This window comes from Apostichopus japonicus, chromosome 20 (assembly GCF_037975245.1).
Source record: "Apostichopus japonicus isolate 1M-3 chromosome 20, ASM3797524v1, whole genome shotgun sequence".
NCBI lineage: Eukaryota > Metazoa > Echinodermata > Holothuroidea > Aspidochirotida > Stichopodidae > Apostichopus > Apostichopus japonicus.
In genome coordinates, this window is record NC_092580.1 from 29,222,919 (window position 1) to 29,241,188 (window position 18,270).

The 18,270-nt window shown below is 36.9% G+C and overlaps 1 protein-coding gene and 1 long non-coding RNA gene across 4 annotated transcripts; one reads left to right on the forward strand and one right to left on the reverse strand.

Annotated features, from left to right (window-relative positions):
* Positions 1-3,123: 3,123 nt before the first annotated feature.
* Positions 3,124-8,099, forward strand: LOC139961396 (uncharacterized). Its single transcript, XM_071960543.1, has 3 exons — positions 3,124-3,347; positions 5,045-5,254; positions 6,424-8,099. Exons 1-3 carry the CDS (start codon positions 3,230-3,232, stop codon positions 6,585-6,587), a joined length of 492 nt encoding a protein of 163 aa, XP_071816644.1. The 5' UTR covers positions 3,124-3,229; the 3' UTR covers positions 6,588-8,099.
* A 117-nt stretch (positions 8,100-8,216) lies between these two features.
* LOC139961402 (uncharacterized) lies at positions 8,217-17,288 on the reverse strand. Of its 3 annotated transcripts, none has more exons than XR_011790835.1 (4): positions 16,533-17,288; positions 15,708-15,864; positions 12,977-15,431; positions 8,217-12,554 (listed from the first exon to the last, which is right to left on the reverse strand). It is a non-coding gene; the product is annotated as an uncharacterized lncRNA (long non-coding RNA). The 3 variants fall into 3 exon arrangements; XR_011790834.1 differs by having other exon boundaries at positions 12,977-15,436; XR_011790836.1 differs by having other exon boundaries at positions 12,977-15,436; positions 15,775-15,864; positions 16,533-17,287.
* Between the last annotated feature and the right edge of the window lie 982 nt (positions 17,289-18,270).

Consider the following 18,270-nt stretch of genomic DNA (forward strand, 5'->3'; position numbering starts at 1 on the left):
TAACCCTACACCCATTCAGCATGGTACTTTCAAATGTGATCGTACTTCGAGATGCATCATCTGCAGCCACCACATTGTTGAATCCAATTTCATCACCAGCCACAGTATGCAACTCACACACAAGACTAAGGGTCACATCACTTGCACAACCACTAATGTCACATATCTGATCTCTTGTAGAGTTTGCGGCATCCAGTATGTTGGCGAAACCAAAACCACCCTCAAGAAGTGATTCTATGGTCACAGATCTACAGTCAACACCATGAAGACTGAGACCCCAGTTGGAGAACACTTTAACCTTCCCAACCATACCATTAACGACATGTCCCTATAGGGGATTGAATCCTTAGGTAGCCGTCCTGAGTACGAATCAGCAGAGAGAGGCTGTGTATTCAACGCCTTCGCACCATTCAACCTCATGGGCTCAACATTCAGGAAGGACATGACTAACTTTTCTTCTGTCCCCCTCCTTCTCCCCTGGTTCCGCCCACATCACTCCTCTTCTCATAGCTCTCTGCCACTGTCTTTGTCCTTCTCCAGTTTATTCCCTACCCCCTTCCCTTAATTCCCTCTTTGTCCCTCCACTGTTTATCTCCTATACCACTCCTCTTCCCTTGTTGGTTTCTTTCTTTCTTCTCTCCATCCCTTGTCTACTAATCCTCTTTGTGTTCACCATGCTCATTACCTGTCTGTATTCTGTGCGTGTTTTTTCCCCGTCTGTTACTGTTACTTGTAATTTAGCCTTTGAAGAAGATCCTACTAGGATCAAAACGTCAGGCCAACATACTTTTACACAACAAAATTTAACCTAAAGGGCTTATTGCGACGAGACTTAATCATGTGATATCTTCTGCTCTAATGCAGTTCGGATCCAAGCTGGTTTTATGGTAAATATCGATTTATTGGGGAAAATGTTCGTTTTGTTTTAGATCTCATCGATCATCAGTGTCATCGCATCCAAAATGATTGGCATCATTTTTGTTTTTGGATTTTTGTTGAAAAGGCTTTCAATACAATTGAATGGAACTTTATTAATAAATGTCTGCATTTTGTTGGTTTTTAGGAGAGCTGAACGAACTTGGGCAAGAACCCTTTACTCTAACAAGTCAGGTAGAGAGCTTTGAACAATGTTTCTTTCTTGAGTGGATATTAAATAAGTTGTAGAGTTCGTCAATATTACATGTCGTTTGAGCCCCTATCGTTTAATTTTAGTTGTCAAGCTGTTAACTCTGAGCGTCATCGACCCCCCCCCCCCCCACGCCCTGGGAAATACCATTCCTCCCTGAAGAGATGAAAAATCTTACAGTTTATGGATGACACTGTCATTTTCTTGGATGTCATTTTTGATGCTCTTCGTCTATGCTATTATTCGTATGTGCCTAAAATCCTCTTCGAGTTTAAAGGTTAATTATGGCAAGTCGCTTCTCTTTCCTTTAGGTGGCTAATTTAATATAAAAAAGACCTTACTTTCAAAACATCTTTAACTTGAAATAGACTACTGGTTTTGTATCCTTCTCAAGAATTACTTTTTCGAACAACAGTGCTAATTTATTTAGCTTCAATTAACTGCATGCCAACTTTTTTTGCCTTAAGTAATTACTTCATATTTAACTCTCCAATTAACAGGATTAATATCGTAAATTTTTTACCGTTGTATGAATTAGTTTTTAATTCAGATCCTTTCGGGTTCACCATAATGTCTTTCTCGAAAACGCTCGACATTATTTGATCTAGTTTAATTTATAGCTCGTTAGCCTGATAAAAAAATTAAGCGTAATACCATGTTGTTCAATGCTCTCGATATGGGTGGGGCTAAGGGCGATACATCTTCATTCCTTGTTTTAAGTTTAAAGTGTCCTTGGGTGAAACGGTATTTAGATACTATAACACAAATGATTGGAAACTCTATTTTCTTCTTTTTTTCTTATTTCCATTTGAAAAAGTATGGCGTTTCTCTGTTGTTTAATTGTATTTTTGAGAAAGGAAGATATTACCGTTGATAATCATTATATTTCTGATGTGTGTGTTGCGCCTGCGCAAGTTTCGCTCTTCGAAGACCTGAAAATATTTATATACATTTTATAAAAGTAAATAAGAACACTATTTACTGTAAATGTTATAACATAGAAAAAGATGCCCTTTAAGTCAGAGATCTCCTCGACCACTACAATCGTCCTTTGGTCATACCCTTCTGTTACATGCTTTTGTCACTTCCTGCTTTGGTGGCAAAATGTTCTCTGAAATACTTTCCCATTTTTACTTTTTTTTGGTGGTTTGCTGTTCTGCTCTCCGTCGAAGTTGGAGGAATAGTTTGCGTATCGATATTGAAGAGACTTTAAGATACTCTCTTTGTGGTTTTATTAGCACTTCCGCCTGCCCAAGAATTATAATATTATCACAATTAGGTCAAGTAGTTACTCACCCTCCTACAACCCATTAAAAAGTGGAATCAAATGTTTCAGTTATCATATTGTAAAATGCTATTTGGAAGATAATTTGAATATAGATTTGATCTTAGAGAACTTTTAAAATTTATTTAAAAAAAGAAAGTATATAAAAAAAGAACGGAAGATAGAACGATGAAAGAGGAAATTGACAGCTTTCTGTGATGCAAATATACCACATAGGTTTAAAATAGAGAGGTGTCTTCTATATTAATTTCCCATTTTATGTTGTTCATTTGTTTATTTATTCAGTCATTAATTAATTCATTCATTCATTCATTTATCATGCATACATTCATGGATTAGATCGTAACATAAAGACTTGATACTTATCGATCCATACAGTTGTAGTTTAAAACAGGCCTTTTAGTTAACAATTAGTAAACCTTGGAAATGATAAACGTGCTTTCGACCGACCTTGCCATTAAATGTTGTAACCCTTTAGAGATAAGAATAGACAATAACAAAAATGCTAATATGGTGATAACAAATATATACATTTCTGACTAAATGACAAATGCGTCACACAAACACTACAAGATGCGTATATTTAGCCAGCTTGTTAGACACTATTCAAGGTTGTACGTGATTTCAAATCAATGTTCGGCCTAACATTTTACCATTCTACTTTTAACATGAAAAGTGAAGGAAAAAAATAATTTATATAAGCGCTGAGCGTTATCGAAATTTTCCTACATCTGTGAAAGCATCGATCGTTGAAGTGTAGTTGATGCACAGAATCAAAGGTAATTCGAAAACCTTTCGATCAAACTAGATCAAACAAAATGGCTGTTCGTATTCTTTGTATGATCTGCATACTATTTTTCGGTGTATCTGTTGTTAATTGTTGCAGCTGTGCGAGTCCCCCATCAAAACATCAGCAGTTTTGCAATTCCAATATTGGTAAGTATACTTCACCAGCTATTAATTTATCATTAATGTTGTTTTTATTGTTGTTTTCGTAACATTTATTGCTGATGTTGATGATGATGATGATTGTGGTGGTCATGATGATGATGTTGATGATGATGTTGTTGACGATGATGATGGTGATGGTGATGATGATGATGATGATGACGATGACGATGACGATGACGATGACGACGATGACGATGATGATGCATTGAACCAGTAGCAATTTATGTTATGTACGATGGTATATGAAACATTCTTAACATTTAACATAGCATTGCTTCTTGTGACGCGAACAGCATGTATAGGCTGTTTCATGGAAACATTAGAAAGGGAGTAAATGTAAAGAATTAGGGGAGAAAAAGAATTCACAACTTCGTACTGTTATAAATGGCATAATTTCATTGACACAACAGCTCCCGTAGGGTGAAATTCAACTACGTTATATATCCTCCTTCACAGAGCAAGATTTGTATGTTATAGACTTTTGCAGGAGTTGTTAATGACAGGAATCTAAATAATGAAAGCTAAATTGTACAAATGATTAGCTTCCTTCTCGAAATTACTAATGGCTTAAAACTTGTTGCACGGATTTTCGAAAGGATGATATCCTTTCAAAGGTAAATTCCGATGTCTGGATTTCATTTCTTTTAGGAAACTGCTGAATATTTCCGCATCTCTAGGTCAAAACCATATGGTCATAACGTTTTGTATCCCGTCGATATCATGAGTTTTTTATCATTAAATTTGTTCATATATGGATATTTTGGCATCTGGCAACAGCGTATTGAATGACGTTATTATGTCAATTAAACGGAACATAATATGTGTTTGTTTTTCTTCTATATAATAAACAAATCATTTTTAAACAGAATAAAATAATATTTCTATCAATTGTAACATTTTGAGGACATTTTAAATGCAATGAACATTGTGATTTATAAGCAAACAATACAAATGTATCAGATTTTAAAAAAATAAACAAAACCAAAAACATTATTATATAAAAGTATAGCTTACTTTGGAAAGCATTTATCATGGTAATATCGCACATAATTTACTTTGAGTCAATTCAGGAGTAAGAGGGGAGAAGGGGGAGGGGAAGGGGAGGAGGGAGAATAGCCATTCACACTACGTTGTATTTAGTTGATCGTATCTAGAAATAGGAACAATATATTGATATGGCGTTTTCAAATAACATTTTGGATTTGTTTATCTTCAAAACAATAGCTATATTGTCTGCAAGCTGAACATCCAATTCAGATATGGCATTTAAGTAACATTGTGGACTTGTTTCCCTTCAAAGCAAGAGTCAAATAGTTTGATCATAGCTGAATATCCTACTTTATACATTTTATCGAGCATTCAACACGCATGTCGATCCTATACCCTGTCAAATTAGATTAAGAGAGATAAAAAAAAACAATGTTAGCTTTAACAGCTTCTGGTATAGCTTTGACGGTAGCTTTGATAAGGTTCAACCGTCGATATGTGAGAAATAACGGTGGAGATCGCACAGCAATCATCCCCATTATGTTTCTCAATGATAAAGACCATGTTTTAAGCCCCCCTCCCCCATCTATCCAAAATCAAATTAAATCTAGTTTAAATACTCATTGTGCATCCTTTTGTTTCAATGAGATATTAATATATGCATTGTTTTTCGTTCCTTTTTTATTTCTCGGCAGTTGTGTTAGCTTATGTTTATAACGCTGTCGTCCAACCCGCGGGCAAATTCTACAAGGAGTATGACGCAGTAGTTTACAGCGTTAAGAGAGACAAAGATGGCGTAATCCCTAACGATGATTCTGATTTCTTCTTTGTCAAAATCATAACTGGTTCGAACAGCGGTTTATGTGAAGTCCCCATTGAATTTCAAAATTCATATCTGTTCTCCGGTAAGATTTAAATATGTTATTAATAATTAAAGGTCACGTGTCTTCCCGTTTGCTCAAACAAATATCATTGCAGTTTGACGGCAGTGCATGCTATATTTTCGTACCTTTTCGAGCACGTGCGTTCGCAATGTACATCTCTGGTTGTTCGTAGCTACCGTACAGCTAATTACTACCAAATGACTTCATGCAAATTTGTAAGTCGTGATGCATTGTTGTAAAAACAAAATGAAAAAAGTTGGAGCGCTAGTAATGTTTCTAGAGCTGTTAAGGTTTTCAAGGTACCAACTTTTAAGTATACTATAATTCTGTGTAATGCTCCTTTAAACTTAAATGAGACGATGATGTCGGCTTCTCAGTGCAGACCTAAATGTTGATGTTGACCTATATATTGCTTTATATATTATAATAGCTGTACCCAAACATGTTCTTTTAACTTCATCTACACAACGGAGCACCCTTGGGTGACTTTAAACACCACTTGCCTTTTCTTTTCTTTTTTAAATTAATATTTTGTAAACATACAGTATCATTTCATACCATGAAAGTCTTGCGCTGCATCTGAGAAACTGACCTGAATGGTTTGTGTTTTAGACTATATAGCCTTGTCACTTTTATTGATGTGCTGCCAATGTTTAAAGAGGAAAAATTAAACATTTGGCTATATATATATACTATAACCTGGAGTAATAGCAGTGCTATTAATCGGTCTGTATCGTATCACTATATATAAAATAAAATCAAGTTTGTGCCTGAAGTCGCCCTTTTAAAGGATGAATTTGAAGAAATAAAAAACTTGATATTTTATCACACTTTATGTCATCGCTAAGTTTAGACTTTTACTATACTAGCTAGCATACTAACAGGTACCGTAGTACAACAGGGGACACAGTGGGCCGGGCTAGCTAACAAACATGTAACAAACAAAATAAACAATAGGAACAACACTTATTTCTGATTCAAATTTGTTAGGATTATCAACTTGGTAACCCCCCCTCCCCCCTGTTTCCCTCCCCTCCTCTACACGCCTTCTACTCCACCACTCCAACTCCTTCATACGTAACAGCTCATTTACCTTTAAACAAATCCGTCGTTTTTACAAAGTCTGTTGTATCATTTCCCATTATGTTTATTTTTTGTTCTATTATCATTTCTGATTTTCTCTTCAACAGCTTCTTCATTGGATTACAGCCAAGATCTACCCTCGATGCGCGTGTTTAGTTGTGGTTGGAATACGAACACAAGGTGGCTTTCTTCATGGGACCTGTATGGTATCGACAACTGGACGTGTATGTCGACGAGTACTTCAATTCCAGTCAGTTTCTTTCCCATTTAAGGTGGAAAAATTGCAATTTACAAGAAATAACCAAAGGAGGTCGCTGTTCCCATTTAAATAAAAAAAAATCAAATTTCGCTGTGTCACTTTCCTGAAATTATGTTGATGATGAAAAATTCTGCAATGTGCCATTTCAATGTTACAATTTAAAAAATACATAGGACGATTTGTAAGTATGACAAATGACATGAATGTATTACTAGATATTACAATGTTCAATCATATATATATTAAAACGTAATGAATTTCACGTCGTGCTTTATAACAAAATAAACCATATAATTATTAGAACGACGGATGTCGCTTGGGATACAGCTGGTCATATGTAGCTTCGCAGGGTCACCATTCCTCGTTATTACATTTACACGTCTGGCTTTAACCTAAATGTGACTTTTTGTGGTCGACACATCAAATCTATACGCTTTTGCTCTAACCGGGCCTTCACCAATTAGCCAACCGATTTGCAAGCTACACGTCACTGTCCCGATGTGTGTCCTACCAGAAATATATTGCTACCGAGTCAGTGATCCCCCTGGCAGTGATTAATGTGTCTTGAAATAAGCCGCGCTTTCGTAAAACGGACGAAATTACTACTTACGCGATCAAGAAGATATTAGTGACTTTCGTGACTCAACCTAATGGCGCTTTCGTCCCCTGACCCAGCGGAGTACCGATTATGAACCAGAAAGTCGTTAGGTCAATCTCACCCCCCCCCCTCTCCCCTTCCTTCTCACAGCCTCCGTGTCCTATATTGAAACGTAGTAAAGTAACTTAAGTTTCACCGATTCGTCACAAAGCGTTGCGAAAAATATTTATCTATGACTATGATCTTAGATTTTGTACGTTCACTGCGTACATCCCAGTTTGATTATAATGTAAAGAAAGGCCGATGCTAATATACCAGAGAGAGATATAGAGCACACAGGTTCATCTACATCTGATGTAAGAGAAAGACTAGTCAGAGGTGATTGTAAAGATGAGTTTTTACTCATTCGTCCAAAAAAATACGAAAAGTTTGATACGATTGCGAGTCTATATATGTCCTATGTTGACTGAGTACATGGTCTTAGTTTGAGTTATACTGTTCAAAGATGATGAACAAGAAATAAAGCGAACAACTATTCATCTTCATTTGAGGTAAATAAAAGACCTAACTGAAATCAAAGTTAGATACTCACACACAGCAGACTGATTCTTAAGTAGAAATAACGTTAAGACGTACGTTTCACTAAGATTTCGCGATTTGACAAAACATATTTCTGAAACGGAGAAGCTGGCTAAGAGTACAGAGAGAAACAGTAAAACACATCGTCCATATCTTTTGAAGGACCATGGGAGGGGGCGGGCGGGGTGTAGGGTAGAGTGATGTAGGGTGGGGATAAATAATTGGTTCAAAAAAATGTGACGGTCAAATTGCATGGACATTCTTCACTTTCGGTTATGTACTTGTAAAACGACAAATCTATGCGTGCATATTCATTTAGAGAAATCAATAAACAAAGACAAATTCGATTCTCTATTCTCTTAATCCCTTTGTTTCTAGACAAAATATTAACTGATTGTTTTTTCCATACCGGTTTTTTTCTTTTCATTTCTCTTAAGAACGCATCGATTTCCTTAAGGATTCCAGAAATAATTTTACTAATAACTTATTGGTGATTTGTATAAGTGCAAACCAACACGAATGTGGAACGTTTTACACTCTGGTTACACCGGAAAAGCCTGTATGGCATGCATATGGGAACAGGGAGTTACAGTGCCTGGCCAGGGATCAATGACTGTCACCGGCTTTGGGGTGGGGATATATGACCCTCATCGCCGCTGACCCAGGAAAGGGTCCGTGAAAACAAAACAAGCCTGGGTTGAGCTGTCTTATATGTCAAGTTAGAAAGATAACACTGAGCAGGTTTCTTTCTCAATATTTAGGCAAACCCATGCAGGACGAGAGCGGGACCGTGGTTTTAGCCCCTGGGACCTGTAACAATCCCCCATTCGACATGCAAGCCCGGTTCAAAACGGAAACAGAACAACTTTTGTTCTCAAAGCTGCAGGCATATACCCATGCAGGACGAGATCCGAGGTTATAGCTCTTGAGCTCTGGATCAATCAGTAGGCCCAGGTAAATATAAAAAATAATACATCCTCATTTTCATTATAGAATTATGGAAAAACTACAAACTTTTTGAAGGGTCCGGTGACAGAACTGTCCCCAAGGTTCAATCTGGCTTTTGACGCCGCTGGTTGTATCATCTTATTGCGATTATTTGTTCTGATTATATCGGCAATCTGTAAAATAATGCGGACATCTCTCTGAAGTCACTGCCATTCGTCTTCAATATATTTACTTCCGTTCATCTTTGCTGCATACTGCCATTCTGGCCAAGAGTCTAAGCTCGACAAACACCTTATCTAGTCTAGTACCGGTAACATTATTAACTCGACGGTTTTATACATACCTCTAGAAGGCAAATGCAATCGATAGTTAAATAAACAGCAAAAAGGCATGACAAAATAATTCTTTCTAAAGTTAGCGGCACTGTCATGCAATTCCTTCTTTAATAAAACAAATAACATGCCACTCATAATGAAATTTATCCTTCAATGAAAGACATTTAATGCAATTTATCGTTCAATAATGTGACTTATTTTGCTGCATAGTATAAGTATACATAAACCAATAATCCTAATTAAATATTAAGTTTATTTTATTATAGTTTTTTGGTCTTAGTATAATAAAAACCTTTAAACCTTTAGGAGATTCGATAATACCATCATCGCCCCTCCCCCTTCCAATCCCGCTTCGCTCCGGTATGTTTCTTTCAGCCTTAACGACTTTATACTCCTCTGCCAGTTACTATATACATAATGTGATAATCCATTGGGAACCTACTGTATCAATTCCATTTTCGTTGAGATGACACAAAACAAAGACTTTTCTGATATGATGCAGACGAACTGGTGTGAGCTAATAAATCTCTTATTTAGATTGAGAAATTTGATTCAATTATATGCAAATATTGTAAGTCGTTATTTAATTATATGCCAATATTACTACATTTTAAGTATTTATTTATGTTTTTGTTGAAAATTAGACGAGAATGTTTCTCAATTTGTTTCAGTTTGGGAAAGCTTTGTCGCAAAATGAAGAAAAAGATCTTGGTAAAGGTATTTCTAAACTGAAGAAGCTGGCAGTCCGTGTTGTTGTATAACCCTATGCCTCATTGTAATGTCTGTCGCAGTCGTTAGTTGCTACAGATGCAACTACTTTATTTCTAAGTACTAAAAGTATTGTTCTATCAAACTCGGTAAGTAGTACAGTCAAGTACAATACGGTACAATACAGTACAGTACATTACAGTACGGTACATTACAGTACAGTACAATATAGTACAGTACAAAACAGTAAAGTACAGAACAGTAGAGTACAATACACTCTAAAAAGCAACCTGGTGAAAATTTCCTGGTCAACAATTTGCTAACATTATCCTGGATATTGTCTACGTTAGTTAATATTATCCTGGTTACGTCTGGTTAATCCAGTTCAGTAAACCTGATCTTAACATAACTCTGGTGAATTAATTAAAAGAGATTATTAGCATATTGATTTGGTTTTGGTTTGTTGGTCCTGTGATACAGTCAGTACGCGCGATATTGTAAGTATAACCTAACGTTAGCCCTTACGTTGCCAGGCTATGGTTAGGCCAGATCCTTTTCCTGATGTGGTATTTATATACAGTACTGACTATGAGAAATAGAATAGCCAAGCTAAATTATTAAGTACCTTCAGGACTAGACCTAAGAAATTGTATGCCTACTGTGTGTCATACTCATACTTAGCAAGACCTAGACCTTCGCTAAATCACGGGCGCTTTTACTTCTATACCGAATGCGAGTACTTGTACGGTAACGGTACGGTAACTTCTGAGGGCACACCTAACAAAAGCCTCACATTTATACACAGCAATGTTTACGCTAGGGTCAGCGCACTTTAAACCCCGTAGCTTGCCTTTGCTTGTAAAAAGAATAGGCCTAAGCTAAATAGTGGATATGTTAAGATCACTAGTGGTCTACATGTTCGGGGAAATGGTTATGCTAGTGATTGCCGACAGTGAAAGAAGAACCTTATTGCTTTTGCATGTGACGCATTTATTGTATTGGCCTAGATTAACCTAGTGTAAAACTTACCCAGACTAGGCTAAAGCAATTAAGCTATATTAGGTCATATGTATGGATCAGGTGAAACTTGAGAAAATGATAATTTTATACTATTCATTTATGAAAACCATGAAACTCGTGTATGGCTAATTTAAATCTAGACTATACTTCAATCTAAACTGGTCAATAATCAGTACTTTGGTGTGGGTGTATATATTCTAGCCCTAGTCACATGTAAGTTTTATCCACATGAGAAATGTGAAAATGAAACACCACATAACTAGGTCACAGCTTTGCACTCATGATGTTATAAGTCTTATAATATAAATCAGACATGAATATGAATTGTTAGATTATTACATCTCATGCTGTTCTTATACCACGATTATACTCCCCAAAAGAAGATTTTGAGCACTGTAAGTTAGGCAAATTATATTTCCATTTTAGGCACAGCAGATCATGAAATCGGTGTAAATCTCAATACACTGAACTGCCCAAGGCAGGGAATCCTTATGGCATTGATTTTCTGAACATTCGAAATTGGACACATTAACAGTTTTCATTGGAGATGTCACTGCCGTATCATACATCTCTTCAAAGAGGGATGTTTACAAGGGTATATAGATATAAACTGGTAAGTATTTAATCATGGTACCAAACTCAAATGAAGACCTAGTTGGAATTAGTTGTGTTAACATATTTTCTAACTAATGTGACCAGCTTCTGTTAGGTGCAGAAATACCCAACTCTCTTCTGCTGTGTGATTTTGTGTCATTTTGTTTTGGCAGAAATAGATGATTCGTCCCAAGAGGAGCTAAAAGCCATGACAGAGTACAGTACTTGAAACCTAACCTTGAGCCTTCCAATACTATAATTACAAAATATATATGAAAGAACTACTGGCTGCAGTTTACTTGGCCCTGGGATGGTAAGCACTGTTCAATGTGATGTAACTGAATACTGTCAAGTAGAAGTAAAATATCTCCATACCAAAATGCTGATATGCTCAACTACAGAAGATTTGCCATTCAAATTATATATCATTTTCATATAAAAAAGGAACAAGTGAATATGTTCGTTGATGCTGCTGCAATGGACATGCTGTTTACCCTTGGCTGGCCCTTGTTTCTGGAAAGGATCGGAAACGATTACAGAAATCAGTTTCTTCTACCAGAGAATTCCCGCAACCCAACATGATTAATCATGAACAGTTTCATACACATTGTCACGTTGTGACCACTGCGTCACACGCGCAACGATGGTTCATTTAAATTATTTTGAACCTTGATTGTCTTGTCACTCGATACTAAGAAATCGCAATAAACACACGAGGCAAATAGTAAATTTCAGCCTTCTTGTTGACTACTATCAGACTATATATACAGGGTCAATTACACAATACAATTACACACAATACAATTACAATTTAAACAAAAAATATGAATTACGTTTAGGTTGCTTCCATATGTTTCCGGAGTGAGTGATCCACACCGCGAAAGTACGCAGTACGAAGTAAGTCTTCATTTCCATAGTTGTGAGCTTTGTCGTCTTTAAATTGAAGTTATTATTCTGTTTACCTTGATGTGATCCGAGTCGCTTAAAGTGTATTTCCCGCGAGTTGAGTTGTATGAGTGTTCACCAAAATCGTCTGCTGACAAGTTCCATGCCAACACGTTTATTTCTCCCGGTACGCTGTTCAAATTGTAATATTGAATACAGGCTTCCGAATCCACGGATTGTCACCTTCACGTCCAGCCTCCGCTCCGGACTGCGCACCCTGAGTGACCCTCTCAGTACCCGGTACAAAACACCCTTCACAAATAGAATATAAGAAAACCACATTCTAAAATGGAGCCAGATATGATGCAATTAATCCCGATGTTTCAGAACTATCCACTGCATACTATAATTGTAAATTATGATTCATAAATCTTTAATAAATTAGCATCGCCGAAAACAAAATGGCGGATGCCAATGAACTTCTCAAACAAAACAAAATGGCGGCTCGCCTACACGACACGCCTTAATTGGCGGTAAATATTCATTCACAAATACCTTGACCAGTATCTTTAACAATTACCCATATCTAATATATCAAAGAATTGAAATACGAAAACCGTTTATGCCCTGCAAATTTTACCAGTGGGTCATTTGCATATCCATAAAATCTACTTAACATGACATAATTACAAACCTCAACCCCTACATACAAATAGCAAAGAAAAAATACTTACAGAAAATGGTCGTCAATAAAACACATTTCCTAGCACCCTAACTATCCAGTTAACTTTATTGCTGAAACGTGTCCTCAATTTTCCTCTTCGACAAGGCAAAATCACCCTAGCCAGATTCTTGGCCTTTGGAAATCGTACACAACCGTACCGCCTGAGTTCTGATGGTCAACTGCCGCCCAAAATCACCAATTCCTAAATCCACCCAACGTTGGGTTAGGCCATCAGCTGAAGCTCAAAATGTGGCTGTAAAATCAGTTTCGTTCCAGCAACACCGGGTCTAGATTTTTAATGCATTTTTGGGTAGTTTAATGCATCACAAACATTATATCAAAAGTTCTCCAAAAAATTTCCTGCAGTATTTTTGTAAGAAACCCTTGAAATTGGGTATGTTATGTAGACATTACGTGCTACGATGCTATGTATTAGGAACACATGTGCTAACGTTAGATTTGGTACAGTGGTGCATACATACCACTCTTTTCTTATATGTTAAATTACGACTGATATATTTTTTTTGTATAATAGTTGGGTCAGGGTTACAAGAATGGTGGAAGAGGATTCTGGTCTAAGGGTCAGTGAGGGTTGTTTTCAGGCATTACAAGTTGTGCCCCCCCCCCCCTCCATTTTCGCCAAAATGGTAAAAAATCACATTTTCAACTTTGAAATATGAAATACAATTTTTGCACATTATAACTTAAGGGTTTTAATTATAAAAATGTACCACTTTTAATAAACTCAGATATAATGCTTTGTAATAAATCAAATATTTTTAGATTTTCCCCCTATGTTATGAATGCATTTCGCCTGTGCATGTATGCGTAAATATACACATATAATGAAAAGTTCCTCTCCATAATTGTTACACTCCCCATCCAAACTGTTTTACAAATGCGACCCCCTCCCCCTCTACTTTACATGTAGCTAAATCCCTAGTTACAATGAGATGTACCAATGCCCCAAGACCACTGAGCTATTTCTTTTGTATAAATCAATATATAAGTTGGCACACTAAGACGTCATGGCATATCGTAGATGTGAAATAAAGTTATAGTCGGTATATATCCGTTACCTTAGTACTCTTTCTACAGTCTCCTGCAAAACTAGGTACTTTCTCCTTGTTACTGAAACGACATGTTTATAATTCGTATTCCTGCAAAAAGAGTTTCCAAGGGAGTTAACGCATAAAAGAAAAGATCGACAAGGTTTCGAATGGTATTTTGAATAATAATAGTTCTATATTCTACAAATAATATGAATAATAAAGGTGAATGGTACAAATAAGTGAATAACGAAGACAGTTAACTTAAGCCCCAGATATAAAGAAATAATGTATCTACTAAGACTGGGTCGAAACACTCAATGGTGTAGTAGAGCTGGGCCTTTGCGATGATTCAAGATACAGGTTCTTCATCAAAAGGCGCGGCGCGGAATTAATAAGTGATTAAAAGTTCATCCAAGGACAGTTGTACTAGTCTTAACAGTATCCACTTCAATTCACTGCATGGAAGTCAGATATAGTATGGAAAAGGGAAAGTCTATTCCGTAGTAGAGGTGAAGATAATTAGATGAAATAAAAGTCACTAAAGACTTGAATATCCTTCAGTCAAAACTTGAACAGATGCACAGAACATACAGTATTAACAATATGAATAAAACAGGTAACGAAATGTTACGGCAAACAATAAAGAACCGTGATATTGGAACAGGGTCAGGGGCGATGGTTCCCCAACAACAGTATATAAACCTTTGACTGGTTTCAGGACGCGGTATTTGCGTCATCGCCATCAGTAAATGTAGTTGTGAATATGCAAGAGGTAAAGCATGCCCATAACACCCTCCTCCCCCCTCCCATCCCCTCTAAAAAAAAGTGTGATTTGAAGAAAATGTGGATATTTATCAAAGGTGTCTGGTAGGTAGGGTAATCTACGTAAAACTACTAATAGCTAAAATGAATATATGAATAAGATCATGTTTACTGGTTCCTTTAAACTCTGGGGAACAAAATAATGACAACATGACTTTGAAAAAGTTAACCCTCTTCACAAACTTCAAACTTGATTAAAATTTCAGACTAAGATATCGAGATTTAACACCATCACAGTTCATCCTCCAAATCATCTTCCCCTGCATCAACAATCTCAACATCTTCTTGGAAGTTGCTGCAATTTCTATATTTACATAGGTCTGTACACGGTAGTTGTGCATTCATTCAGGAACATCTTCCTTTAAGACATTTGCCGACTCTACAGCTACTGCTGACACACTGAAGCAAAACATCTGGGTCAGGTGGCTTCGTCATCCAAGTGATTATAAGGTCATCATTTTCAAGTTTACATCCATGTCCCTCTGGTGAGAGTGCATCAATCCTTGGCTGCAATGCCCTACTGTGAATAGCAGCCTGGTTGGTGCAGCGCTTAACATGCTGGATCAGAGCATCTTTTGTTGGTGGTAAACTCTGCTCTGAGGAGGAGATGAACAGAACACCTTGTACCATGAAATTGGATATTTTTGAGTCTCACATTTTATGATGGGGTACCAATATAATTACAATTCAGCTAGAAATATGTTGCAAATTTCTTTAATAATTTCAATGGAAAGATTAACCTGATATTGCATCTCAAAGCGTTTAGAGAATTTTTTAATTTTCCTTGGGGGAGGACCCCCATATTCCAAAAGTCCTAGATCCACCCCTGAACACTCAATGAACCACACATTGAAGAGAGTACTTTACCTTTGAAGATCTGTATGTCTTCCTTGTCAAGAATTGTATCTAGTTTCTTCAACATAGAGAGTGGTACCTCACTTCAATGGCAACACGGTCTTTTCCTCTAATATTCACAAAATCTGGGCTCATCTTTTTTCCGCTCTGCTGCTTGTCGAAGCAATACCTTATAAAATGAAATAAAAAAAGCAAATTGTTTTGCATTTTCTGTTGATCAAAATGTAAGTTTGAACAAATAAGAACTAAGACAATTTTCTTTATATACCATGTGATCTGCTCATCTTCTATGGACAAAGACACATTCAAATTTTGCAAACCAGTGTCATGCAAAAAAGAATTAAAACAGGCTTTTTTTGACAGTACAGTACATTATCTCTTAATGTTATGGTTTAAATTATACCATGGTAGATTATATCTGTTACTAATAATAAAGGAGACAGATACTTGTTCATTTTGGGAAAGCTAGACAGGCTGACCATAAGACCTTGCAAACCTAACCTTATTGCACCTTTGTTACACTTATTTTTCTAACTAATATAATATCTCTATCATTCAAATAAAGGGCCACAGTTAGAAAACTATGAAGCCTGTATTTAACACTTAGGCTAGTGCCCCAGATGGAGAATTTGAAACAAATTTCCGTTCCTACCACCTTATAACAAAACAAATCAGATGACCATGCCACTAATTATATTATGTTCAGGTCCAACACTGTGCCCTTTGACTTGGATTCTATCCCTTAAGAGCTACTGATCTTGCATTATGCAACTTCTCTTAACACTTCAACTATGCCACAGAAGTACAAGTAGAGTCGTGTAGTATGCTTAGGCTAACCTCCATCGAAAGTCTCTGCCTGCTGCAGCTTGTCCCGTTTGCAACGCCTAGTAATGTATTGTTTCTTTTCCCACATATAATAAATTGAACAGGCAATACACCAGAGCTTCTGCTTGGTTTCCTCGATCTTTTCCGTCAATTCTTCGTTTAAAATCATATGGGGTCTCCTCTGGAACTGTCCGTTTTCTTGCAGCAATGTGCTTGCTATCAATGAACCGCCTGTAACACTTATCGTGGAACCCCATCATACTATGCTGTTGAACACACGCTTGATCGTAGTAGGCCATGGAGTAATCAGTAGTACGGCGATATCACTGTCTCCGCCGCTGAGTTTAAGCCAATCTTTAGCGCAGGAAGTAACTTTATTCCATCGTTTATTCGTCAGTGCCTTGAATGCTTCAAATTTTACAGATTCAATGTGCACTGAGCACTGTAGATTTCCGTGTGTCGGAGACTGATTAGCGCCCGTGGGAGCCGCCATGTTTGTTGTTTTCTACAAAGATTGCACACAGAACTCATGGCTCATTGGACAATTCATATCACATGGTACAGATATCTCACTGGCGCACAACTTTTGAACGTAAAACGGCAGGTTTCTTAACATACGCAATAAAAAATATAGTTCGATCTTTCGAGCGGAATTGCAAAAAAACTGCAGGAAAGTACATGGAGAACTTTTGGATCATTTATCTTAGTTAATTTATGTATTCAATGCTGTAGAGAAATTTTAGACCCGCAGTTGCTGGAACGAAACAAGCGAATTTCGACCTTCAGCTGATGGCCTAGGTGTTTGGAATGCTCAAAACCCGCTTTTCAGAGTTTAACATTTTGTGTCCATGTACAGTCCTTTTAAGCCGGGGGTTGCTGACCGCCTCACTGGCCACTCATAATAAGTACTTATCCTTAACGACCATATACCGTGCGACATGCACAGTGAGCTACAACAGTAAAAGAGAAAATAAATTACACCCCCTGACACACATAAAATGTCTATAACACTTCACTCATTGTTTTTACCAAGATTTAAAAGTTAACACGTCTTGGTAATATTTGCGTCCGCTCAGAAAAACTTGCATCCATACAGATCTCCATGAAAAAAAATGCACTTCAAAGTACCTCTACAGTAACGCACAATACTTAGTTATAATGACCCCTGAAAATCATTGGCGTGTGCACACAAAATATCAAATGATGAAAGCTGAAACTAGTATACAACAACATAATTATCTACAAAATTCTGAAGCGCCAAGTTTGCCGTAGACTAGTTACCATATAGTTACAAATAGTTGCATTTAAACAACACCCTTTGTGTTCATTGAGAAAGATATATGCACGAATGCTTCCAGACAATGATATGGGCTATTAGCCAAGCAAATCACAAGCCTTAATTAAGATACCACCATTGACTATTTTTAGCATGGAAATATCTGTATTGGAATTGTTGTGAACGAAGTACTTGCGTTGATTGTTATGATTTATTTGTTTTCAAACAAATTCAATCATCTGTGCAGAGTGGTGGGTGTTGAAAGAAAGAAAGATATTCATTCTCAAAATTGTTATGTTTTTCATAGGCCTAGCTGTGAGTGGGTGTACTTGGGGTTTGTTTACCCCAAAATGTAGGAGACCGCAATTTGAAGGTTTTGCGTCCCTAGCTGGCTAAAAGTAGGACTACTCACTGAGGCCGATACACCTGGCCTGCGTAGCCTAACGTTACTGTACTCACCTACAAGGCTAAATT